At 44.9% G+C, this 26,439-nt stretch overlaps 1 protein-coding gene across 1 annotated transcript; it reads left to right on the top strand.

The window, feature by feature from the left end:
- The first annotated feature begins 11,777 nt into the window (after nucleotides 1–11,777).
- On the top strand, nucleotides 11,778–20,226 carry HAS2 (hyaluronan synthase 2). Its single transcript, XM_009817359.2, has 3 exons — nucleotides 11,778–12,404; nucleotides 16,963–17,064; nucleotides 19,227–20,226. Exons 1-3 carry the CDS (start codon nucleotides 11,778–11,780, stop codon nucleotides 20,154–20,156), a joined length of 1,659 nt encoding a protein of 552 aa, XP_009815661.1. The 3' UTR covers nucleotides 20,157–20,226.
- The last annotated feature ends 6,213 nt before the right edge of the window (nucleotides 20,227–26,439 follow it).

Genomic DNA, 26,439 nt, shown 5'->3' on the forward strand with positions numbered 1-26,439 from the left:
CTGGCACAACTTGAGGCCATTTCCTCTTGTCCTGTCACTAGTCACTTGGGAGAAGAGACCAACACCCACCTCTCCGCAACCTCCTTTCACGTAGTTGTAGAGAGCGATAAGGTCTCCCCTCAGCCTCCTCTTCTCCAGGCTAAACAACCCCAGCTCCCTCAGCCGCTCCTCATAAGACTTGTGCTCCAGACCCCTCACCAGCTTTGTCGCCCTTCTGTACTTTCAAGGACACTCTAAACCATCATAAAACACATTGCTGCCAAAAGCAGTTGTCCTGCCTCCTCTCTGCCCAAATTACTTGTTCTTACTTTTTTGCTACTTCTTCTCCTCAAACAGCTATTTTGTAATCTAGGTCAGTTCTCCTGACATAGGGAAAGGGACAGTGAAGAGACAGGAATGAGGAGCCCAAAGCAGGAGGCGGGTGAGACAGCCGCTTTCCCTGGCACCGCCAGGTTAAAACAGCCGCAAAACTCTGGCTTAAACTAGAGGCAGACTCGTTATTTGAGGCAGTCCAATTGCTCAAGGAGCTCGGCTTCAATGCGCATCCTAAAGCCACTCTTCCCCTTGGCAGTGACTGAGCACACCCAAAAATCTGACTACTTCCCAGAGGTACACAAAAAATGTCCAGTCTAGGTAACCACCGACTTTGAACAATTTATTGAGCATGAGGAGCCCCCAGAGCGCTGCAAAGTTTTCCCACGCCAGAAGGTAACGACGGACGATAACTTGGCGAGGAGTCACCGCCGGGTTTCCCAGCAGCGTCTGGACACGGTCCCCTTTGTGGGCTCGACGCCTCCAAGCAGCGCCCTTTGTGTCCTTGAGAAAAGAGCACGGGGGAACGAGAAGCTGATCCGCCTCATCCTCCCCCGGAGGGTCCCTGCCCGGGCCCGGCGGGACAGCGCAGCATCCAGCCCGGCTCCGCGCACCCGCCCGCACCGGCCCCGCTCCGGCAGCGCATCCCGGCTCTGGGCGCTACCGGGCTCCGTGTTGCTCCTCTCACTTCAACATTGCCACCTAGTGCCTTCGGCAAGTCATTTCAAGTGGAAACGGGGGCTCGAAAGCGGGGAAATTCGCCTTTGAGGCAGAGAGAGGAGTTACAAAGGGAAGGAGCCCGCCCGTGCGAGGGAACGCTGCTGGCAGGCGGCGGGCGGTGGGGTGTGCTGTTAACTGCTGATGCCCCTGGCTGACTGTAAACCAGCAATAGAGCACAGAGTGAGCACTTCTGGTAAAAAAAAAAAAAAACACAAACACACCACCACCACCCCCTCCCCCCCTTTTCCAGATCTTAAATTGTCTAACGTGTTTCCCAGTTTGTTTTAGGGCAAGTGGCATGGGTATTAATGCCAGTGGGAGCTTCCTTGGGTATTTGCTGCAGCAAATGTTTCCGAGAGTGAATGGGTAAAGCAGGATTGGAAACTGCAAAGTTCATCCATTCATGGAGGCAATTCCCTTATTAATAAAAACCAGCAGCAGCAAAAACTCTCCCAGCCGAATAGCAGCTGCAGGAGGGACGAGTCCCACACCCCAAGCCTAGAGATGCAGGGACTGGGGAAAATGGGGGTTTCCCCCTAACTGGGGGGCATGAAGAGGAAATCAGGTGGTGGCAACATATGTGTATAGCATTTCTCTGCAAATTTTGCAACTTAGCTAATTGAATTCCTGCCGCTGAACTGGTCCTTGGCTGAGATCATTTCAATGGGCAGGGTTGGTTTCTTTTTTTCTTCCTCCTTACAGGAGTTCCCTCCCCTCCTTCTTCCCATCCTCCGCCTATTAAAACAACTCAAGTCTCACTTGTTAAAAGACCCCATAACGTGGAGGAGGCAGAAAAGCAGCAGCAGCAGCAGGAAAGAAAAAGACGTCTGGAAAATATTACCCATTCGCTGCTGCTGCTGCTGAGAAACCTCATTGAAACAGTTACTCGGTCAGCAAGGCATCACCAAAGAGACTTTATCTGATGCTGTACATCTCTCAAACTTTCAGACGCTGCCTTGCAACTCTCCAGGCTCCTGGCTAGCCGGGTTTGAAATAAGATCTTCAGCTTCGACCACGAGAAACTAACTCCTAATTTATTACTTCTAACTTTTTTTTATTATTATTATTTGAAAAAAAAAGAAAATCCCACAACTTTGAGCTAGAAACTGAAGCAGAGAAAGACAAATACATGGTAATTGTGAAAACACGTGGGAGAAAATGAGTAGGACTGAATAGCCTTAAACGATTTTTTTTATTTTCATTTTTAATTATTTTTTTTATTTCTGAGCGTCTCAATAAGTCCCTGAAAAGTGCGATTTGATCTTTTACCTCAAACTTGGAAACTGTTCAGCGGGAGCAACGGTACGTGAGACCACACAGCTGGCTGGAGCCCCTCTATGACCAAAGGACACAAGGACAAACAAGGTAGGTGATTTATGATTACGCTTCTGTCATCTCAAGAGCAGAAGACCCTCTCCTCCCATCCCCACTGTTCAAGGGAGGAAAGCTGAAACAGATCCCCAAAATACGAGTGGGGCTGGGGGAGGATCTTACCGGCTCTACGCTACACCTATTTCAGCAATGAATAGGACCGCAGTGAGGATGAATGAGGTTTTCAGCTTCAACCCCTCCTCCGTGTAATCCGTTTAAGATATTGCCGAGCTTTAAGATTTACCAAAAAAACCCCCAACCCAACAAACCCCCAAACCGCATCCAAACCTAGAATTAAAATAAAATCGAGCAACAGGTTAGGCAGCCGCTCCGCTGAGCCCGGCGGGGGAGGCGAGACCTGCTTACAGCCCAGGCTGGCTTCTCCCCGGCCGTCCCCTGCCTCTGCATCCAGGGCCGGGAGGGGGGACGTGACAGGAGCGGAGGGAGGGATGGGACCGCAGGAAGGAAGGCGAGGAGGCGGCCGGCGGGAGGAGGGCTCACGTCCCGCCTGGGAGGGGAGAAACCAAGGCGACCGAGCTGCCTGGGCGCCGCGCTGAGCGGAGAGGGCGGTTTCCCGACGGAGAGACGGGAGAGGAGGGGTGCGGTGGGGCGGGAGCTGCAGGCCGCCCGCGAACTTCCAGCGCTGCACGCCTGAGCCCGGCCCCGCCCCGTCGGGCAGCCCGCCGCGCCCGCCGGCGAGACCCGGGCTGGCGGCCGGCGCCCGGCGGCGGCTGTGGGGGCCGGCTGAAGGAGGTCGCACCGGGGGGCCGCAGCCGCGGGGGGCGAGGGCAGCTCCAGCGCAGCCTTGAACGCCCCCTGCCCGGCCGGCGTCGGGCGGGGCAGGCCCGCGCCGCCCCGCTCAGCCCGGCTGCCCGCAGGGGTCCCGGCTGCCCCCGCCAGCCCGGGCACGGCCACCGCCGCCGGGCGGAGCGGGGTCCGCCTCCTCGTGACGTGGCGGCGCGGGGGATCCCCCCCGGCGCCCCGCCCACCCGCTGTGACGCAGCCAGCACCGCCCCCATTGGCTGCGGCGCCGGGCCGGGGTTCCCCCGGCGGAGCAGCCCCGCGGCGGCGGGCGGAGCCGCGCGGACCCGGGCCGGGTCACGGCACCGCCCGCGCCGCTTCCTCGGTGTTCACCCCTCGGGAGTCACCGAATCAGACAGAATCACAGAATCATGAAGGGTGGGAAAGACCTGTAAGATCATCAAGTCCAGCCGCCGGCGCGGGTCTCCCTCCCGGCTGGAAACCCCGTCGGTGGCCCTCCGCAGACCTCTGCCCCCAGCGGCCCTTCCCTGCGCCTGTTCGAGCGTCAGTTCGCGTCTCTCGGGCACGGCCGAGACCCAGCCCTTGAGAGTCTTAACACCCTTCACCTTATCTGGCCAGACCCCATAGCAACGCTGGCAAAGAGGGGTGAAAGGGACCTTAAGAGAGAATTTACCCCATTTCCCTGCCCCGAGAGAAGACCCCAATATACTACAACACTCCTGGTGGGCGTTGTCTAAGCCCTTCTTCAGGGTCTGTACTGATCCCACATCTCCCAAGGCACAGCCGCTCCTCCACGTTAGCACTCTGCTTCATAGTCTCCTTCCATATGGATCATTTTTCCATAGGCACACACATGTTTTTTCTCCAGCACGTGTTGCATGTAACGTGGATGCCTTTGGGGTTTGCTTAAGAGAAAGGATAGGTCACTTCATTGGGCGGTGATGGCAGTGAAATACGTTCTTTTTCCCTGAAAAAATGCTCAAAATCCAGCCCCCACCAAGGTTAGAGGAGTTTTGTCACTGGTGTCAATAAAGCCAGGATTTTATTTCATGCTAGTAAATCTTTCTTATCCTACATGCAAGTGCAGAAAAACCTGGGAAAAGGTTTTCCCAGTAGGAGGAACAGCTCTACTGGATTCAGTGGCGTTTCCCGTGCTAGTTCACTAGCAACAAGCTCAGCTGTTCGTATTTATGGTGTGGAAGCAAATTTTCTTCATTTTGTTACTGTTCAAGATTAGTGTATAAAGCAGCAAATTGCTCCTCCATTCAGTGTAGTGGGAGTTGACTAAGTCAAACAAGATATGACCTGTGCTTTATAAACAAATTACAAGATAATAAGCTCTGAACACCAAATAAATATTTGCTGGAGTAAGGCATGGAGTAGTCAGTTCTGTGCCAAAAGCATCCATGGACTAGCAACCAGAAAACATTTCTAGACTAGATTTTTGTTTAACTGCTTTCCAAAATATCTGAATACAAATATGATTTACTTCTTGAAAGCATTTGATTGGGGGGGGAGGGCGGTGGCCTTCTTTCGGTTACTTTAACAACTAATGTATCACTGGCTACATTAGGGACAAATCCAACCAGCAGCCGCAGAATTCATTCCACATTGGTTACTCAAAGCAGTGAGAGACTAAATTTGGGCAGTTTAGTGGGAAACATATATTGAGCAGAGAGGAGATTCTTGATGTGCTGATCAGAGCCTGTGCATGCAGATACAGTTTGCCATCATTACTAATCCTGTTCTTTATTTTAAACCTAACCCCAGAGTTAATTTTAGTCTTATGTGAGCCCTTTCCAGAAGATCAATGGCATGACAAAATCTGGAAGTGATAAATAACCAAAAGCACCAGCTATGGTAACTCTGCTGTAGTAAAGATGTACAGATGTAACATAACTTTTCAGTTTCCTCTCTGCAGGCTGTAAAATAGAAGAGGGAGTCTGGACAGCTATTTTATGCTTGTAATTAATGTGTACCTGGAATCATTTGTACTTCAAAGATAAATGATTTATTTTCCTGCCAAAACAAGGGTAATAACTAATCTAAATATTGGCTGAAAAAATCGTAATGCTCAGATACAGTTTGTGTATACACAAAGACTATATGTGTATAAGGCCACATACAGAATGTGTCAGCCTGTGTGCATGCACACATACATGCACTCAGACACGCTCATGTCATTCAAGCAGCTGCTCTGTTGAAGCCAATGCTATTATTCTCACAAGTAAGGAGGGGTTTTTTAAGGCTTATAAAGGATAATACTCTTCCTTTAGTTGTGTGCAAAACGTCCCTCGGTAGCTGTATGCACATATACCCATGTGTGTCAGCTTTTATGTTGCCAGCCTCACTGATCTCAGGCATCCTGCTGAGTAAGAGTTGCACGTTTATTACAGACAAACCCCTGCTGACTCTACCTTCAGGTGGATATAGGCGAGGAAAATAGGAAGTGGTGTGTTGTTGTTTGCTGGGGTTTTTTGAGGAAAAACAGTTATGTGGGACTGGAGAACCGCTGGGGTCCCGTATCAAACCAGAAAGAGTACCATTACAAATATCAGTAACCTAAGCTTTATGAAGCGTTTTGTCGATCTCCAAGAACCTCTTGGTGATCATGATTCCCATTTTACAGGTGAGGAAGCTGAGACACAGCAAGGTGAATTCATTTACCTAAGGTCACCCAGCAGGTGAATGGCAACACTAGGAACAAAATCCAGATTGTCTGGGTCCTGCTGCATTCTCAGATTCCTCAATGTAAGAAATGCAGTGGTTAAGCAATGACCCATCTGACAACTTCCGTAAGGGAGATTAATCTGTATAATAAATTTGTCAAATGTATGCATGCATTTTTATCATGAGCATCCCAGAAATAGCAGCTTTGCAGAGAAAGATTTTTTTTTTATGTCTGCACTACAGAACTGCAAGATAAATTATCCACTGATTTCCCTCTTCAGCAAAATACTTAAGCGTGCACTTATCTTTAATGACATACTTATATGCTTTGCTGAATCCAAAGCCTCAGCACTAAGGTTCAGAGGACCATGACTAGTAGACATTCAAGAATTCAGCTTCTATACAGGCGTGTAAAAATGAGACATTTTCAAAGGTTTTCAGTGCTCAGCACTTCTGGTTGCAACAAAGATTTGCAGACAAGTCTGATGTGCAGATCTCGTTCATAGGGTTGGTTTGTATGAGCCTTTTAGTTTGACTCAGGAGCGTGCTATTGAAGCCGATGCTACAGTTGCCCCCCCTCCAACCAACTTGTTTTGGTTTGTGTTGCAAAGCTGTCACTGGGCACTCAAACTGGATTCCTCTTGAACGAAACTAATTGCAAGATGTACCCCTGGAGCATTACATGTTTTCAATCCACGCTGTCTGACTAAACTTAGTTCAGAGTAAAATATGAGAATGGTGGGAGGGTGGAAGTTAGGCCCTCAGCACCAGGTGGTCCTTTTAACAGATCTGTTCCTGGACTATTTGCAATGTGGCCAAAGCCCTAGATGTCTAAAGAGAGGCACAGTTCTTTTGAACCATTAGAGGTGAAGGGGATAAAACAAGCACACTTGTGACTGAACCTTTACCTTTGTCTCTGGGACAAATATTGACTTTTGCAGTGTAAGGATTTTTAAAAATGTGTTCAGATGTTTGGAATTAATAAGTGCTAATTCTTTCAAACAACCTTCCAAATAATTACATTTTATGTATGAACTTCCTGTGTCTCCCCCTCTTGCTTTTTAATCTTCTGGGGAAAAGCTAGCCAGAAGTACTACATGGCAATATGTTTGAGTGTTGTACATGAGAGATGATTTCTGAAACAGATGATGTAGTGAGCAGCATCCCATGTGTTGCAAGCAAACCTAACTTCAGTTTGACCTCCAGTCAGTCACTGGTTCCATGTCCTGTATCAGCAGATGCAGGGGACCACCTGATTGCTTCCTTAGTCCTCAGCGCAGCTACACAATGGCTGGTGCAGAATAAGTGAACAGACTGCGGATAATATTGATGTGTTCAGAGACCAACACACATAGGTTTTCTGGATATGTATTTGCCCCTATTGTGTTTATTACTCTCTTGATGTATTAGTAACAAATTCAGCTTTTTTTTCTCTTTGCCTCCTGACTTTGCAAAGGGATGAACTATGTCCAGATCCTGTTACTTTCAGAGATGCATAAAAGCATTATTCAGTCTGAGAAAGGAGTGTGATCTCTAGTGTTAGAGTTAATACCCCAGTCATTATATGTACAATGTAGGTCAACTCTTTGGTTAACCTGAATTTTTTTATGAAAATAATGTTAGAAGACTACAACTTCTAGTTATGCCAGTTATTAATAGTAATGTAGAGTAAGTTCTCCTCCATCGCAGGTGTGACAAAAAAAAAAATACTCTTTGTGTGGCTTTATCAGGATGCCAAAAGATACACAATAGGAAACAGTTCACTAGGTGGACCCTGATGTCAAGTACATGGCAAGGGTTCATTTCTTGGCCATGCTTTTCCATGGGAGCCTCCAAAGAGAGGCACACATTGTTTCCTCCTGTACAGTCGCTACAAGGCACATATAGACTTGGGATGGCTTGGTGAATCAAAATGCATCACTGAATCAGCAACAGCCTACATAGCATTAGGATTTAGCATATGGCTTTTGTATTTCATTTCTACTAGGTGGGCTGGTTAGCCCTGACCAGCTCCATCCATGGAAATAAACAGCTGCAAGTTCATGACAACAAATCGTTCAGTGGTAGTCTTTGAAACCTCTCTACATACACTCATCTTGTGCATACAAACCTTGACCCTGTTTGCTGGAGGCTGTACTGGGTTCAGTGCTGTGGGGTTTGGTGAAGGTGCCCATAAAGGATTTAGGTGCCCAGACTGCAGAGCAGGATTAACAGTCCTGTCTCAGGCTTCTTGTGCAGTACACGGGTGACATAGACACCTCCAAAGAAAGTCAGACACAGCCAGTGTCCTGCGTAGAGCAGGCTTTAATATACAGGTGTCTGCAGCTGCTTACTTAACACTAGAATCTTCAATCTTATTGCCCCCTGGAAATGTCCTTCAGGGCTGATGCAAAGCAATGGACCCTCTGACTTCTTTCAGTGCTAAATAGCTTTCACTCTTAAAATAATAATAAAGAACGAACATTGCAGGTACTGTCTTCCTCCTCCTGCTTTACAGAACTGGTTAAAAACCTGCCCAGAAACCGCAAGATCCAGGTTTGACTCCAGAGGCAGTGAGGTAACCCACCAACTCACCTTCTCACCCAGTGAGGGGCCATGTCCCTCTCCTCAGTCCAACACCTGTTCCCATGTAGCAGCACTTCCATGTGCATACAGAAACAGCCTGCAATTATCTTTGGTCATCCAGGAATATGGACTGGCTGCACGTCTTCCATGTGTTGAGAACCTCATCTCTAGCCTAACTGGTGCTTTTTTTTTTTTTTCCTAACTGCTTCAGTGCTTATTTCCTAGGACAAACTTACTAGGTTAAATCCCTCAAGGAACTGAAGGTCCTTTAGGCTGAGATATAAACAAAACGCTAAGCTGTGCTGATCATACGAGGTGTGTATGGTACCCCCCGCCAATTAGTCAGCTGTTGAGTAGAGGTGTAGTGGTGGCAACTTTGAATATAAGCAATTACATTTTGCTGAAAGAATACTGCTAGTACTTAGAAAGAGTGCTTATCAATGAAATGACTGAAAAGTAACTGTGGCTTTGAAAGTTAAGGTGGGTGCTTGTCCTTCACCAAGCATTTGACACATCTTGACTCAGTATGACATTGTTTTAGGCTTGCACTGTTAAAATGAAGTACTGTCCGCTGGTTCTTTGATAATACTTGATTTTAGCTTTGTGTGACAAGTTCAGGAAATTTCAGGAATTTCAACCGATGTCTTACTAAGGATGTCCTTTTACATTTTACTGTGTTAGGCCGGGCTAGATACTCATAACAGCACTGTCTGACCTTAAAATCTCTGATGCAGCTCTTCCCTGCCCTTGGTGCTCTTATTTGACTCAGCAGTTCATTTTTGGTCTCAGACTTGTACAAGCATCATTTCCTTTTAACTTCTTGGCTCAATTATTGGAGAAGGGTGGAGAGTTTTTGGCTTCTTTGCCATTGTTTGGGCATGTTCAAGTTGATAAAGATCAGTTCTGCTGGGCGAGTTATCAATAGCTCACGTGCTAAAGCTTGAGAGTATTGAGCAACTTTTTCCAGACTTACCCTGAGATTCAGTCAGTTAAAAGACTATACATAAAAACCTCAATTGCACATACAAAGGGGAAAGTTTCTTTGATGAAAGCCAGGAATTTAGATCAAAACACAGTTTATTTTCCCAAGGTTGACAGTGAAAGGATAGGAAAAAGAATGCTGTTTTATTAAGACCAGAAATCCATTTCTTGATCTTAAAAGACTGGGTTTTTGTGAGAGAGAGAAGCTGTGCTGTAATGACAAGATCAGAGAATTAATTTCTTTTTTTTTTTTTCCTTTTATGCAGAAACACTTCATAGGAAGAGAAAAAGCAATAGCAAATTAATATAAAAGAAGCTTGGTACAGTATATAGTCAGTCAAATGTAAATGCTCCAGATCTTAATCTAAATCCTGTGAGATCTACCCATACAAGTGGTCCACTGATTTCAGTCATATAATTCTTAATGTAAGCAGACATTAGCCCCTACTCACCAATAGGAGTTTTCTATTTCTAGCAAGAGAAGAGAAGTAGTAGACCCCAAATGGGAAAGCAGAGTACAACTGCACCATTAATGAAATCTTTACCTTGATGCCTGTGACCTTCTGCGTGCTTGAGGGATTAATAAACACACACTATTTGACTTCAAGGTGATCTAGAAGGGGATCCATTACTTAATCTGTTTTCTAAAGCGAGTCTATTTTGGGCACCGAGTTTTAATTGACCTATAGTGGTGGTAAGCGTAACCTATCTTTTATTAGGCCTGTCTGTGACCTGCCTTGTGAAAGACTTTCAGACAGGCCAGAGCAGGGACGGTCCCTTTTGCTGGGGGGTGATTAAAGCACCTGTCGGAGCCCAGCCGTAAGTATTCAAGGAAGTCCTAGAGATAGGGTCCGATTTCTTTAACAGTGTCTCCAAATATATATTTAAGAGGCTTCCTCCTGTCTTGAAATTTAAGATCCTAAATAGCCAGTGGAAAAAAGCATAGTCTTCGTAACTTCAGACTTTATGCTCGCCTGGTTTATTTTTATTTTGTAAGTGATTCTGTGTTGACCTTTTTTTTTCCAAGCCTGTAACTTTTCAGACAAAAATGTAGTTGACGACAGCTATGCTGCTGCAGCTTGGTAGTATTTTTCCAGAAAGAGTTAAAGACATATATGATGTAAGGAAGTGCTGTTCCAACTTCAGATTTGGCCGACAGATGGTGAAACAAACATGATCAGCAGACGAGCAAGATGACAGCAGCAGGGAAAATATGAATAATAGTAAGAAAACACAAATACTTAAGTCCATTACTCTGAGAGGCCCTAATTCAACAAAATATTCAAGCATGAGTTTCAGATTCGTTGACTTGCAACGCTCTTTCTGGGTTAGCCTTAAACAGACATTATCTGTTTTATGACCTTAACGTCAAATGCATCAATTGACATAAAACATTGTCATTAACTTTCCTGTAATTCTGAGAAAGCTGTTGCATAAAATGGTTAATATGACTGTCAACGAAAAGCAGTTAGGTAGCAATATATTCTGCCTGTCTGCCTGCCTACATCGTTTGTCTCAAGAATACCAGAGTACCCTCCATGCCAACCAGCTCCTCCATAACCCAGAGCTTAGGTTAGAAGATTTTACAGCCAGGTAACCAGCCAGAAGTTGTCAGAATCAACTGATGTTCTAACAAATTTCTGAGTCCAGGGTGGAGTCTTGGCTCTGTTAAATTAATGCATACTTTTGCCACAGACTTAATCTCAGTCAAGCTTTAGCCCTATACACACATGCTCACACGCGCATATATCTACGTACACAAATGTATGAATAATACATTTTTCCAATGGTATTGAGAAGACCTTTTAAAGCAGATGTCTGATTATATAAATATAAATTATAAATATAGTCAGACATCTGTTTAAAAAATTATAAATACGTTCAGACATCTGTTTTAAGAATGTCTTTCCAATATTTTTGCAAACATAACAGCGACAGAAGCCATTCAGGGCGGGATGCAGTCATGACACAGATGGGGGAGGAGGAGGGGCTGCCCAGACATTCAGCTGTTCTGCTTGCCTGTGACCATATGAAATGAGTGGTGGCCCAAAAGCCCCTTCTCCAACCCCTCCAGGGTAATATGACAGAGAGTCTCATTCAGCAAGCCTAGGCTGCCAAAATAAGATACTGACACAGACAGCACCTTCTGTGAGGACGTTACAAATAGAAGAAAACATCCCCAGTACATTGAGTGTATTTGAATCTTACTTTACACAGAGGAAGTACTGCAAAGAGATGTTAATTTGAGCAAGGTGATGCCGTAAGTCCATGACACAGCCAGAAGCACAAGGTGTTTCTGTTGATGCTGAGCTCTATGTTGTAGCCATGCGCACCCCTTACGAGGTCTTGTATCAGCAAGTAGTGACTCTGTTAATGGTTTCCGTGCTTCTTTGCAGATGTATTGTGAGAGGTTTATATGTATCCTGAGAATACTTGGAACCACACTCTTCGGGGTGTCCCTCCTGCTGGGAATCACCGCTGCTTACATTGTGGGCTACCAGTTCATCCAAACAGACAACTACTACTTCTCCTTTGGACTCTATGGTGCTATACTGGCATCACATCTCATCATCCAAAGCCTGTTTGCCTTCCTAGAGCACAGGAAAATGAAGCGGTCACTAGAGACTCCAATCAAGCTGAACAAAACAGTTGCCCTTTGTATTGCTGCCTATCAAGAGGATCCTGACTACTTAAGAAAATGTTTACTTTCTGTGAAAAGATTGACCTACCCTGGAATTAAAGTTGTTATGGTCATTGATGGGAACTCGGAAGATGACGTTTACATGATGGACATTTTTACTGAAATCATGGGTAGGGACAAATCTGCCACTTATATCTGGAGTAATAACTTCCATGACAAAGGTCCAGGTGAGACGGAAGAGTCTCACAGAGAGAGCATGCAACACGTATCTCAGCTGGTCCTGTCCAACAAAAGTGTTTGCATCATGCAGAAATGGGGTGGAAAAAGAGAAGTAATGTACACAGCATTCAAAGCACTGGGGAGAAGCGTGGATTATGTACAGGTAGGTATTAGAGCACCAGGTCAGTGCCAATTCAAACACACTTTGAAAGAAAGCAGCTTTTGTATATTTTGTGCAGCATGTTAGAGGCCATCCTAGTCCCTGATGAACACAGTGCTCCTTTCAGTCTGTTTGGAAACAGCTTGACCGTTAAAAGCGTATTTTGCTACCTTTTAAAATGGTCAGCCTATCTGTGAATATGTTAAATCTGTGCACCAGCTACTGGAGAAATCTGAAATCCTTCCTCAGACTTCAGTACTGCCCCTCATCCAAATGGTTTTGCTTCAGACAAAGCCAGTGGCCTCCTGAAGACCCCTTCTCTGCTCCTGTAGATCAAGATCTCAGTAAGATTTTATTTTGTGAGGTTGTTAGCCACCCCATATGCAAGCAGACAGTGCAGTGCTTGGTGGCACTAGGGAATACCTCAGAGCAATGGTGAAGTCTGTAAAAAAAGATGGGGATATTTTAAAGGCTTCGAAGGCTGTGGGGAGTATTCAATAAAAGGGTCAATATGCAGCCTTGAAAGAAAGATTTCTTTGGCTAGAGCCTGAAGGACCTTTTGCTTCATCACTTACAGCTGCATTACCTCACTCACCGCGACTTGGCCTTTAAAGCCCTTATGACACTGTTCACTTAAAAATGAATTAGGCTGGGTCCTCTCTCCCTGTTTCCAAAGCAGCAGAGACACATTTCTTTCCAGCTGCCTTGGATCCCATGAAAGATTTTCTGTCTTTTTGCCTTACACATGGAAGCACTCCTCACTCCTGCAAACAGCCCTGCTAACTGTGGGAAGGGGAAGAGGTCGAGTGTGGAGGAAGGCAGGTGGGATCAGGGTCTCTGGCTGGACACTGAGGATCAAATAAGCAAGGCTCATTTGACTAATCCCGCTGAATATGAGATGATCTTCCTAATTAACCACACTTAGCCCTTCCCACCTTCTCTCAACGTCAGAGCATCCAGTGGTCTCCTCCAGTGGAGCAGCAGCTCCCCACAAGATGCTGTCTGCTGGCTCAGGGCAGCTGCATGGCTGAGCTGTATGTATTTCTGGGGTCCGTGCCCAGCCTTGTGCGGGTGGGTGTGTGCGCGCTCTGCATGGCACAGCGTCCACGGTCACAGAGGCCGAGGGATGCAGAGAGGCTGCCAGTAGCTGGGTTGAAAGCAGCGAGTCCTCCATGCGCAGGAGGGGCAGAAACTGAAGAGTGATGGAAACCACTCTGTTATCAGAGCTGGAAGAGTAAGGCAAAGTTTTAAAACCCATCCCCTACCACTTCCAAAACTGAAACTGATTTATTCTCTGAAAACAATGAGCTTAAGCTCTCCGTTGTCTGCACTTCGGTTTTGTGCTGTGAGGGACTATGATGGGATAAAAATGCTGGTTTTCTTTATTAGCATGGTTTTATAATCACTTGGCACAGAAGTATCAGATTGCAGAGAGAGAAGGCAGAAAGAAAGCAGATTCATTGCAACTTTCCTCACTCAGTCCAGCTCTTGCATTTGTTCAGGGAACCTGGAAAAAGTGTTTCTATGTCAAAAGTCATAGCATAAACTGAGAAAATGAAAGAGATATTTCTGGTCTTTCAGTCAATTAACATTTCTGACCTGGCTCAGAAGTCCTGATGAATGTGTCAGGGACTGTAATGCTGCTGTAAGCAGCCACCAAAGGCTGCAATAATGATTAATGCCACAGTCACATCTACAGTCACGTCTATATTGGAAATGCAGCACCTTAGTGGCCCTGGCTACTACACAGTCATGATGCAATGCAGCTAAAATGTGGCTCTGTTTTTATGAATGAATGAAGGTTGAGGTATTTCAAATGGTTCTTTGGGGGTACCCAGGGTAAATTACTTTAAACGGGCCCGACATTTTAAGGGCTGAGCAATCTGCATCGATGATCAAGCACTTAAAAAAGTGGACCAGTCAGCACCATTGCCCATGCCTGAAACTGTGGGCCTTATGGTTCTTAAAAGACACCTCGGGGTTATGGGCAGGCAATCATAAGCAGCCAGACCAATGCAGATAACGAGCTGTTGCTCATTAGTGGTGTCTCATTAAACACTTGAAACCCCTGCGAGGGCTTATTTGTGGCCTGGAGGAGGTTAGGAGGGTGCAAGCAATCAGATAGAGGAGTTAAACTGGCAGATATAGTCAGTGCAGGTCAGGGCAGCCAGGGTGCAATTCATCTTGGCTTGATGGAGGTACCCGTGTGGACAGTCCAGCGCAGCCTGAACTTCTCAAAGCAGCTTGGATAAACTGCCACTGGTTATAATGAGTATCTGAACAGCTCGCTTAAGGTTGAGCGTCCCTTTCATGCAACTCTCTGACCCAAGGCAGTAATTTCTAGGTCACTCAGTCCTTATGTGGAAAGACGGCAGATTGGCTCTTGGGCTGTGCTGGGCCACCCCTGGCTTGACAGACCTCGGTGTATTTTACTTGGGTTCCTAAGTCTCTGCCTTTCTCTGAGCATGTCTTCTTTTCACCTGCAAAAACCTCATCCAGATGGAGAATGATGGCTTGTCAGGTTTGCCCCAGAAACCCAGACACACCCACTGTGCTGACATGCCCCTGACACTTGCCGGTAATTTGTAAATAAATCCAGTGTTTTCAGGATTCCTCATCTCATATTAGTGATGTTGCTCATGGGCAGGTCTTTCTGCTATAGATCAATGCATCTGACTGGGTGGGGGCTGCTTAGCCACATCAAGTGACAGGCACCAGAGGGAAAGCCGAGGGGCTGGGGTGGGACCACCACTCATGGTCATGAGAAATGGGATCAGTATCACTGCCTTAGCCCTGGGTACTCAGCAAACTACAGATTCCCTGTGCGAAACACTCAGCAACAGCTCTGTCCAGGAAGTCCCAGGTAAAAATATACGCATCCTTCCCCTCTCCAGCAGAATTGTTTTGCTCCCTTTTTATCACCAACTGCTCTCACTGATGACAGCTTTCCACCAAAGCTGGAGGCACACCTTGGCCAGGTTACAAAGGTGCTCCTCAGGATGAGTCCTTAGAGGAGAGGAGGCGGATGCATGAAGTTAGCAGGAGCTGGAGATGCTTGTGGCTTTTCTCCTGATGGAAATATGAGCGCTTTGATCAGCTTTCTCCTCTCAGCCCCCGCCAAGCGAGTGCAGAGGGGAAGCATGTTGGCAGTAACTCAGCTGCATCCTGAGCTATGCAGCCTGACTATCCTGGGTAACCTCCCTGCTCGAGTCTGGTCCATAACAGAGCCCCAAAATGCTCTCCTCCGCCTTCACAGACCAGACATGAAGGTTTCTGCTCTCCTGGAGCGAGAGGGCTTAGGCTGAACTGAAAGGTTGGATGACAGGACACCAAAATTAGGATACCAAATATGAAGCCTCATCAGAATCTGACTTAATGGGTTATTCATGCAGAGCTACCAACTTTTGCCCCTACTGTCCCCATCTGAAATCACGGGAATGCAATGTGGGGATAAACTGGAAGCAAAATGAGAATTTGTAGGGCAGGATCTAGCTGGCCAGAGGGGTGTTTCTGGGACAGCCTCCTCTGCTCCAGTTTCTGGGCATCTGCGAAATGAGTTTACACAGGATGGGGGCACCGCTTTCAGCAGCAGCAGCTGTGACAAGGAAACACCCGCTTGTTTTAAACAGGCTGCAGCCCATGTCATTCGCCTCTGAGCAAACGAAAGCAATGCCAGCTGCCTCGCAGACCGGCCAGCCTGTCTGAGCCCTCCTCCTACTCTCCAGGGGAAAGCCAATTCCTAGTGTACACAGTGTTTAGTTGACTAGGAGTGTTTGTGTGGCTGAAATGCCTGGTGTGTGTCATCTATTTGTGCCCTGGTCTCATGGAGTACAGGACTTCTGAACTCGCTCCTTCTGGCCTTACGTATTTCTTATAAGAATGCCAGAGGAAAATAGTGAATAATTTCTATATATCAAATGTCAAATCCCTGCACTACTAATAACACACCAGGCATCTAAAATTAAAAATTAGTTTGTTCTGGAATCCAAAATACATATCTTACATGAATTGCTAAAGCCTTCAGTGATTGAAAGAACTATTAGGTTTCTTCCCAGACTCCTAGTTGACTTTTTCTTTTTCTTTTTTATAAAGAGTGTCTGGAATTTAACTTCTTGCTCCTTCCCTCATATGGCAGTGGGAAACATTTGACCAGGGTGCTCCAACCACGCAACCGTCGCAGGGAAACCCTATGTCAGGGCTCAGCAGGAATCTGCCACACACCCACAAACATTGCTTTGCTCTGCAGTGCCCCATCTCTGAGAGCGTATATCTTATTCAAAGAAGCCATCTCAGTGTGCCAGTAAAACAAATAGAGCTGATACAGAAGAGAGGATTGTTTGCGTGCACAGCACTAACAAGAGCTCTGTTTCGTTCAGCACCACTCCTTGCTGCCTGGTACAAACGGCCTTTAACAGAAGTATCAATGCAGACTCCAAAGGGAGATTTAACTGCATTCAAGAGAATATGCTTATAGAGTTACTACAATCACTCGCATGATTTTAATTTTCTTCTCTAGTGTAGTCCTTAACCCATTTTTGTTCTTGTTTTGTCTTACTTGTAGGTCTGTGATTCAGATACCATGCTTGATCCAGCCTCATCAGTGGAGATGGTAAAGGTTTTAGAAGAAGATCCAATGGTTGGAGGAGTTGGAGGTGATGTGCAGGTGAGTATGACAATTTTCAGATTAACAGAGGGGTTTCAGCAACTGTTGGCACTGTAACAGATTTCCCTGACTGGAATAGCTTTGAATACACTGTGATACCATTATAGAGGCTCTTATGAGACCCTAACCTTTCTGTCTGTTGAACAGAAACCCTTGTTTTGAGTTATGAACACTGTATGGTTTTAACACCCATAGAAAGCTAACAAATATTATTCTCCCCCATATAAGTGAGAAGTGGGACACTGGCATTGTCAGGACTGTTGCCGCGTCTTTGAGTCTCTGGATATAACTGCTTGCTCAGGGTACCAAAGAAAAGCTATAGGGGAGCAGGAATTGAGAACAGGTCTCCCAAAGCCAAGTCCAGCACCCCAAGCACTTCAATTATGTTACCATTGGCAGCCAAGATTGTTAGGAATAAAAGCCTTTTTGAAATGCAGTGCACTATGCACTCTGTGTATGGTTGGATTTCCTCTGCATGTCTGTCAGGCAGGACAATGGAAAGCCCCCAGGTCAGCCCAGTTCCACTTCTGTTAGGATTTCCAGTATTGCTGAGTTTGGCTGACAACTACAGCAAAAGGCTGTTAATTCCTTTTGACACAATTGCTTCTGCTGCAATTTGTAAAGAAAAATGCATATGAATATTTCAATTGGCCTTAGGATCGGTCCCCCGTACTCAGTGCTTTTATGGGAGATAGAGGAGAAAGGGCCATCTATATGGGCCATCTATATGGGCAAGCACTTACTAATGAATGCCCCAGTAGTCAGAAGTATTTCAGGCATGTGGCTCTTCTTAACTCCAGAAATTAAGATTCCCACAGAAGCCTGAATATCTTTGCGGCTCTGGACTGACCACGAACCAGGCGTCACACTCACCCTAGACATGTGAGATGCCAGGCATGTATGAGTACAAATGGAAGGAGACAATACAGGTTCAGCTATGACAGTGAAGGTTCATAAGCATCTGCAGAGAGAGGTGGGAAGAACATGTGTCCTCTGGGAGGAAAGGTGGCAGAATTAAGGCTCTGCGCTTTTTTTTTTCCCCCAATTCACTTTCCAGAATACACCAAATACATCTGAGCCAGGCTTGAGCCTATCCCTGAGCCCTGCTGCTTCTAAAATGTTCTGGAATTAAATTGAAACAGAGACAAGATTGGCCCATGACCTTCAACCTGACAGAAATTAGGGCCATCAGAGCAAAAGACTATTTTTTTCTAGTTTCAGGAAATGCTTCCTAGTTGTAAAAGGCCAGAGATTCCCTTGAGAATCCCCACACTGAGAAGATACTGGTGCAGAGCTGGCACAGCCATCCTGCTACACACTTCTTTGCCACATTCCCCAGCACAAAGTGTGTGCTGAGAACCTGGATGTGAAGACATGGACTTGGGCATCTGCACACACTCATACCTCCATTGAGTGTTCAGACTCCTAGACCGTGTCTGTGTTGTATTTTAAGTGCAGGCCCAAGCTTCAGGTGAGCTTTGGGGCATACAGAAGAGAAGGACTGAGACCTTCATGCAGGCCAAAGCAAGACTCTACTGGAATATCAAAGTATGTCTTGGGGCAACACAACAGGGCTGGTACTGCAGAGGCGAATCAGAACAGGTTGCTCCTCAGAGGGCCTAATGTCAGATTTAGGGACATAGTCCAGGGTCAAACCTCTAGGGCCAGCCTTATGATACCAAAAATGGAGGCCAAGGACCATGTGCTCAGCCTTTCTCATGCTCCATCATAGCTTTAGGAGGGCTGGAAGAAGTCCTGTGAGTCCCAAAGATGGTGCTGGGAGCAGAGAAACAGGAGGCCATGTCTGGGACTCCATCATCTCCTCTTGGGAGAGGCTGAGTCCCGCGGGTCCTTAAGTAGGGGTGAAGGGAAAGGAAGAATGAGCCAGAAAAGAAGTTTCTTGGTGGAGAATAGGAAAGGTTGTGAGGAAAATGAGTACATTTTGGTGGAACAGACTTCTGAAGGCTTCATCTCGCCCTTCCTGTCAATGTCCTGGACTGTATAGGTAACTCCTGGATTCGCCATGAGTTGGGTACTGGAGTGAGGTTCCCCCTGGATTTTGGCTAATGGTGCTCTACTCTCTGCAAATTCCTTATTGATCCAATGTGTATATTTTCTGTCTCAAGAGCTCATCTAAAATGAAAACTGTTTTTATTTTGCAGATCTTGAACAAATACGATTCCTGGATCTCCTTTCTGAGCAGCGTGAGATACTGGATGGCATTTAACATAGAAAGAGCCTGTCAGTCCTATTTTGGCTGTGTACAGTGCATCAGCGGACCTTTGGGAATGTACAGAAACTCTTTACTCCATGAATTTGTGGAAGATTGGTACAATCAAGAATTTATGGGCTCCCAGTGCAGCTTCGGAGATGACAGGCACCTAACTAACAGAGTGCTAAGCCTGGGCTATGCAACAAAATACACAGCCAGATCCAAGTGCCTTACCGAAACACCGATAGAGTATCTCAGGTGGCTGAATCAGCAGACCCGCTGGAGTAAATCATACTTTAGAGAGTGGCTTTATAATGCAATGTGGTTCCACAAGCACCATTTGTGGATGACCTATGAAGCTGTAATCACTGGATTCTTTCCTTTCTTCCTTATCGCCACAGTCATTCAGCTCTTCTACAGGGGAAAAATCTGGAACATCCTCCTCTTCTTGTTGACAGTTCAGTTAGTGGGCCTGATAAAGTCTTCCTTTGCCAGCTTCCTTAGGGGCAACATTGTCATGGTTTTCATGTCACTTTACTCAGTGTTGTACATGTCAAGTTTACTGCCAGCAAAGATGTTTGCAATTGCCACGATAAACAAAGCAGGGTGGGGCACGTCAGGAAGAAAAACCATTGTAGTTAATTTTATAGGACTCATTCCAGTCTCCATTTGGTTTACAATCCTCCTAGGTGGCGTAATTTTCACTATCTACAAGGAATCAAAAAAGCCATTTTCTGAGTCAAAACAGACAGTTCTCATCATTGGCACAATACTCTATGCATGTTACTGGGTTATGCTTTTGACTTTGTACTTGGTTCTTATCACCAAATGTGGCAGGCGGAAGAAAGAGCAACACTATGACATGGTGCTAGACGTATGATGTTTCCGTGGGAAATTACCCAGAGAGTTGTAAAGCAACCCAACGACCTTGTAGTATCTGTGGCATCAGACGAATGTTGCCAAGGGAAATGGATCATTGCTGCTGGGAATAGGACATTTATATTCCTCTGGGTTCATTTTCATTCTGCCAAAGTAAGGAAAAAAAAAAAAAAAGATTTTTTTTATTTCCAAGGGGGGAAAAATGCAAACCACACAGTTTCAACCTGTTCGCAAGAAAATGGGAGAACTTCTATGTTTATGCACTTTTTAATTGTGCATACGCCTGACAGTGTTACGTTCTATATACCTCACTGGTCATGCTTATGTGTGTGGACAGGAAGGAAAGGAGTTTGGAGACTCGAGAAAAGGATCTTACAACCCCTTGCAACCTAATTTATGAACTTCTCTTTTTTATAGTTCTGTTTATAGGAAGGGTCTTTTGTGTTAGGCTGCCAAATGTAATGCCAAAGGTAAATTTTAAGAGGCCATTGGCTGAGCTGTATTTTTATATTGTTGTATTATTTGTGTGTGTGTATTTTTAAGCCAACTTTTTTTAAAACACGTATTTTATATTTTACTATCTGCCAAAAAAAGCTGCCTCCCCAACATTTTGTTCTTTAGCCTTTTTAAATACATTTGGGGAAAAAAAATTATACTTCCTCCCCCAAAATTTGCGCTGAATTGATTTTGTTCACAACAAAAAGAAGAAGTCTCTCCACAGTTTTGCAACTGATGAATGGTTATTTCTGTGAAAAAGCATTTAAATGTGCTCTTTGAAGACATTTATTAGGAAAGGCCCAACATTGTCGGTTTTTGAATACAAGCATATTTGTGCATAAAAAAGGCCAAAGGGGTAGATATGTGCAATTTGGGGTTTTGTTTTGGATAACATTGTAAAAGGGAAATTTGCTTCTCTGCTGAGAGCATAATATCCCTGGCATGCGCAATAGCCATAAGGCAAGGCAGGCCTCCATGCCATTGGAGAAGTCATTGCTATAGATTTTACATGGGACCTGAGGAGTCAAAAGCTTCTGATCTGGAGAAATCTTGGACACCTGAAACTACTATTGACTTCACTGATGGTCGTAGTTGTTCATAATCTGCTAGTATGAAGCAGATAGTTCAGATTTTTGAGTTTAAAAAAATACAAGGAAGGAAAACTTATCAACACTTTCAAAATGTGGGTGTCTTACTATAAAACTTCTGCAGTGCCCTTCACAAAGTTTACGGAAAATACAAATATCAGCTTCTCTGACATCCAGTGTAATACAGACCCCAGTACTGAGCCCAATAATTTGTGTTTGACTAAAGCGTATCTACCAGAAAAGAAGCCAATTTTTTATCAGAAAACATCAAGTTTTAACAGATCCATCACTTCCTTGGTGCCTAATAATCAGTCTTGGACATTTATTTTGGATCATGGTTTTGAGAAATAATATACAGGACTAAATTCTGCAATCCTTCACCAGCCAAAGGAATGTGGCATTGAGCCCTAATATACCTTATAAAGAGCAACAGAAAGGCAGCTGCATACAGATACATGCCCTTTTTAGATTCTGGTATTAAAAGCACTGTGGTAAAGCAGAAATCAGCATATGATGCTTAAAGAACTTAGAAGCATTTTCAGCTTCTCTTTTTTATGCAGACATGAATAGATTCTGCTGTAGAATGAACTGTACACACACTACCTTATTTGTCTGATTATCTTGAGGTACATGATTGCTTGAAAGACATACTAATATTATGTTAATGATTGGAGAGTTGATTCATGTTGATTACAAAATAGAACAGTATTAAAAAAAGCAAAAGAAACAGTAAAAATAAAAAAAAAACCCCTTGACTATGCCTTTTAACTATTTATGATGTAAGTTAAAGCTTGGGTTAACATTCAAATGTCAAATAAATCCTCTCATTCTATAAAAAGATTGAATTAATTGCCTGTATTTATTCTAGCAATTATTCAATGTACTTCCAATATAGGTTGTATAGTATAATTGTTACTTTCATAAATAAAATATTTTTGATAAGATTATGACTAATTCATGGTATTTCTGATCAGCACTTCTGCTTTGAATCTATAAATCTGCACTGTTTGAAGGATGTTGTTATAGTGTCACCAGCCTGATTTCCAAGCAGGAGTTTGCCATCGCGTAGCAGAGCACCTGGGGACCGCGTACCTGGAGAGGGCAGGGACTGGTCCCTGCTCTCAGAGGCAGCACAGGAATCGGGAACCACAGGTCCCCCGGGCACTGGCACCTGGCTTCCCGATGGCACAGTATATGGGTAGCTCTCGGTGTCTCTGCCTGCCTCGGCCAGTAGCTGCTAGATTAATTTGGGCAAAACACTTCCTTCCCTTTTTCCTCAGCTTCTTGATTTGTAAAACAGGAATAATAAGCCAGCCATCTTTTGGGAAGTGCTTTGAAGTTTATGGCCAAAGTACTTTACATGAGAGCTGGTATTTTCCAGCCCTCCTGTCCACTGGAAGTTACTGCCCTCCATAGCTGGGGAAGCAGAGGAGAACATGTACCTGGCCTTCTCCTGCTCCTCGTTACTGCTATTGCTCAAGCCCACGTTGCCCTGGCGCAGCTGAAGTGCGTGTATATGTTTCGTGCTGCTGAGGGTTACAGACAGCAGCCACTGGCAGAGGGACAGAGAGACCAGGGGGCAAAGTGACATCTCGCACATCTCTGAGACCATGACAGGCTCATCGCAGGTCGATTACTTAGGAGACAGCTTCTCAGCACTCAGCGCTTGTTACCCTATGTCTGGATACTGTGCCCACTTTTGGGTCCCCCAGTACCAGGAAGTCATCGATAAACTGGGGCAAGTTCAGCCCAGGGCCAGCGTGATGGTTTGGGCTGGAGCTGGGGGGCTGAGAGCGCTGGGCTGGTTTACCTGGAGGAGGCATGGCTTTGGCAGGAGGACACCTAAGGTCACCTCAAATACCTATAGGGAGGTCATAAGAAGATGGACCCAGGCTCTTCACAGTGCTGCCTAGTGGGAAGACGAAAGGCTCTGGGTTTAAATTGAAAGGGGAGAGGTTCAGACTAGGTATAAACAGGGACTTCTTCCCCATGAGGATAGTCAGGCATTGAAGCAGGTTGACAGGAGAGACAGTCCAGCCTCCATCATGGGAGAGTTTGAAGACTAGACTAGATAAAGTCCTGAGATGCCTGGTCCAGCCTCAGAGCTGCCCTTGCTTTGAGCTGGAGGTTAGGCCAGAGACCTCTGAGGCACCTTACAACATGAATTCTCCTGTCATCCTTTCTGAAGCAGGTGCTGACAGTCTGCTTCCTAATGACAGCTCCCACCCACACAGAAGCTCATTCCCATCTCTGTTCCCCACACATCCGCCCTGACCCCGGGCGCAAATAGCTTGTCAGCAGCTGGTACTGAGTACCCAGAAAAATCAGAGCCCTTCCTGTGACTCTGTGTCCCCACTGTGTTTACGGCTGTGTAAAAAAAAGGTTTCAGCAGAAAACAAGACTACAAAACAGTTCCTAATGAAAATGTTCTTAGACAAATTAAATTCTTCAGTAACATTTCCTCTGCTCATTTTCATCTCAGAATTATTTCTTTGAATTTCCAACAACTTTTGGTTCTTGGAAAAAATGAAAATGTGTTTTTCATTAATAGCAAATATAATTGTGATATCTCTGTCAAAAGAACAAAACATGTTAAAAGAAAAGTTCATGCCTTGTTTTGGATTTTTTTAAAAACACAGATTTTTTTTCAGCAATCTCTGATGGACGGATGGTGCTGAACACTACAAGAAACTTCCACAAACTATAAATTCTACAGAAAAGTTAAAAAAGAGTCTTTCAAAAAACACAATGAATTGGCAGCCTCTCAGGTTATAACCCATTTCCAGAGTAGAGTAATTTGGGTTTGACAGCATCTGTTTGCAGGGACCAGGTGTGAATCAAAACCTGCGGGAATCAGAGGTGCAGCAGGGAGGAAGGAGCCCTCCTGTTCTGTCTGCTAACAAGCTTCAGTTTGGCCAAGAATCAGGTTTCTTTCAATGGGAAATGCATGAATATTTAGCAGAACTTTTGTAGGAGGTGGAAAAAATTCTGTCAGACATGTACTGCCAAACATGTCCCGATGCACAATCTGTTGTGAATCTGTCTGTTAAAAAATTTGGTCTGAATTTTACACTTAGCAAGAAATAAGTTGGAAAAGAGCAGACAAAATATACTGAAAGCTGTTGATGAGGTTTGGTATTACGGAGGCTTTGTTGGAAATGCCACTTTTCTTCGGAGTTAACACAATTAACTTAAACATAGTGCATTTTTTTTTCCAACTTTCACTTGGCCTAAGTTTGCTGCTTCAGTTTCAGATTTGATGGATGGATGAGTGCCCCAAATTGTTGCTGCTTCCGGCTATGGTATTTTGTATAATGAATGATTCTGTCTCTCCCAAAGAAATCCTACTTGAGTTTTCTTCTAGAATAGCCCAAAAATTTCTATAAGTTACCATGACTGCATAGAGGAAAATGGTCCTGTAGTTATATTTACACCAAATAAATGAGACCCAGGCTGAGCGTTGGTACATGAGAATACTCTATAGAGTTCAAGTATAAGCATGGTCCATGGCATGTTTTTGCCATGGGCCAGCCAGCGCTGCCCCAAACCGTATTTGACACAGGTAGGAGAAATGCATGGAGCGGGAAACAGAGACTGTTTTAGGGGATTGTAGAACTTAGGTGTCATCAGCTGGTCTCAAGATTGTAGAACAGTCCCTGGCTTTTTTTTTTTTTTACACTAGATTAAATGTAAGCTTTCACTACCCCACTGAGGAGAACAATACATGGCCAGCTCACCCCTTATGGGACATCATGCACATGGGATTTTACTCTCAAGAGATCAGTAGATGATGTCATTAGTTCTGCAGCTCTTGAAAACACCTTCTTTCTTTCTTTTTTTTTTTTTTTCCAATTAAGAAACCCCACATATTTTCTAATTCCTTCAGTCATATCCAGGAAGCAAGAAACAGCACCACCCAGGAATCAAACACTAATGTAGTCATAGCACTCAGGGTCTAGGCTCCATTGCATTAATGCTTCCACTGCTTCTTTTACAGCATCCCTGCTGTGCTGCCTTTCTCCTGGTAGCAATCTGCCTCCGTTTGCTCCAGGCGTGACACACCCTGTAGAAATGGAATGGTTATGAGACAACTTTTTTTGTCTGCTTCTCACAAGGTTCATGAAGAACAAGGAGCATGAAGGGCTTGCCTGTGATCAGTGCTGCTTTATACTACTCAGGAGCGTGATGTCTGGAATATAACATTATCAGTCACATTATTAGGCATTAGAGAACGCACACAAAGAGCATGCACAAGAGCGACAGCTAGCATGTGAATCACAGGAAATTAAATTTTTTAAGTTCCTCTGCCTCATTTATTTCACAGTTTCCAGGAGGGAAATCATCACTTTTAACTATGCCTTGACCCTACAGCACTTTGGGGACACATAAAACACTGTAGCCGTGAAGAACTGAGGTGAATGTGACTAAAAATAGATTAAATGGGCAGCTTGTTCTAAATCAATTACAAGATTGTGGCCCGTATCTGCTCTCCAGAAGTGCTCTTAAGTTTTCCATATTGAGTCTTTTTAATGAATGTAGGTTATGGGCTGAATCCATCCAGTGAATTGATACTGAGGACTACAAGTGACTTCTGTCTGCTCTCAAGCTTCATTACCTTCCACAGAAATTGCACAGCATCTTACCAGTATGAGTTGGTGCTGGCCTGGTTTCCGCCAGCATCCATGATACCTGGATAACTATGTCAGCACTGTGAGATTTATTAGAAGATACCTTAGTATCGGAAAAGAAAGTCTGTGAAGACCGTAGGAGAGGGTCCTCCAAGAAAAATGAACTGCTTGATAACACAGATGAAAAAGCAGAATTTCACAGCACAAAACATTCTATCTTGACAGATAAGATGTGAGAGAAGACATGATCCATGAGACTACAGAAAGAAGACAAAAGCAGAAACAGCAAATCTGGGAAAATTAAGATATAGAAAAAAGGTAAACTTTTTATTTGTAGGGAGAGCTGATCTATGTGGAAGCTTAACTTGCATTCAGACTTCAAAAGGCATCCTCAAATACAGACTGGGATTAATTTCAGTGACTTTAGATACCTACAGCAGACAACACTACCTCTAGAGATGTTATTGAGTTTCTTTTGCAGCCAGTGGAGAGAAAGAGCCCTGACCGCACAGCTCGCCTGACAACGGCTATTTCACACTTACACTGTAGAGTGATGGACTTCCTTCCCTAC

The sequence above is a fragment of the Gavia stellata genome, chromosome 3 (genome assembly GCF_030936135.1).
Source record: "Gavia stellata isolate bGavSte3 chromosome 3, bGavSte3.hap2, whole genome shotgun sequence".
NCBI classification, from domain to species: Eukaryota; Metazoa; Chordata; class Aves; order Gaviiformes; family Gaviidae; genus Gavia; species Gavia stellata.

Coding starts and splice junctions, on each gene's coding strand:
- HAS2 (XM_009817359.2), top strand. CDS start 11,778: ATGTATTGTGAGAGGTTTATATGTATCCTGAGAATACTTGGAACCACA. Junction 12,405..16,962: donor GAAGCGTGGATTATGTACAG/GTAGGTATTAGA, acceptor TCTTACTTGTAG/GTCTGTGATTCAGATACCAT. Junction 17,065..19,226: donor GAGTTGGAGGTGATGTGCAG/GTGAGTATGACA, acceptor TTTATTTTGCAG/ATCTTGAACAAATACGATTC.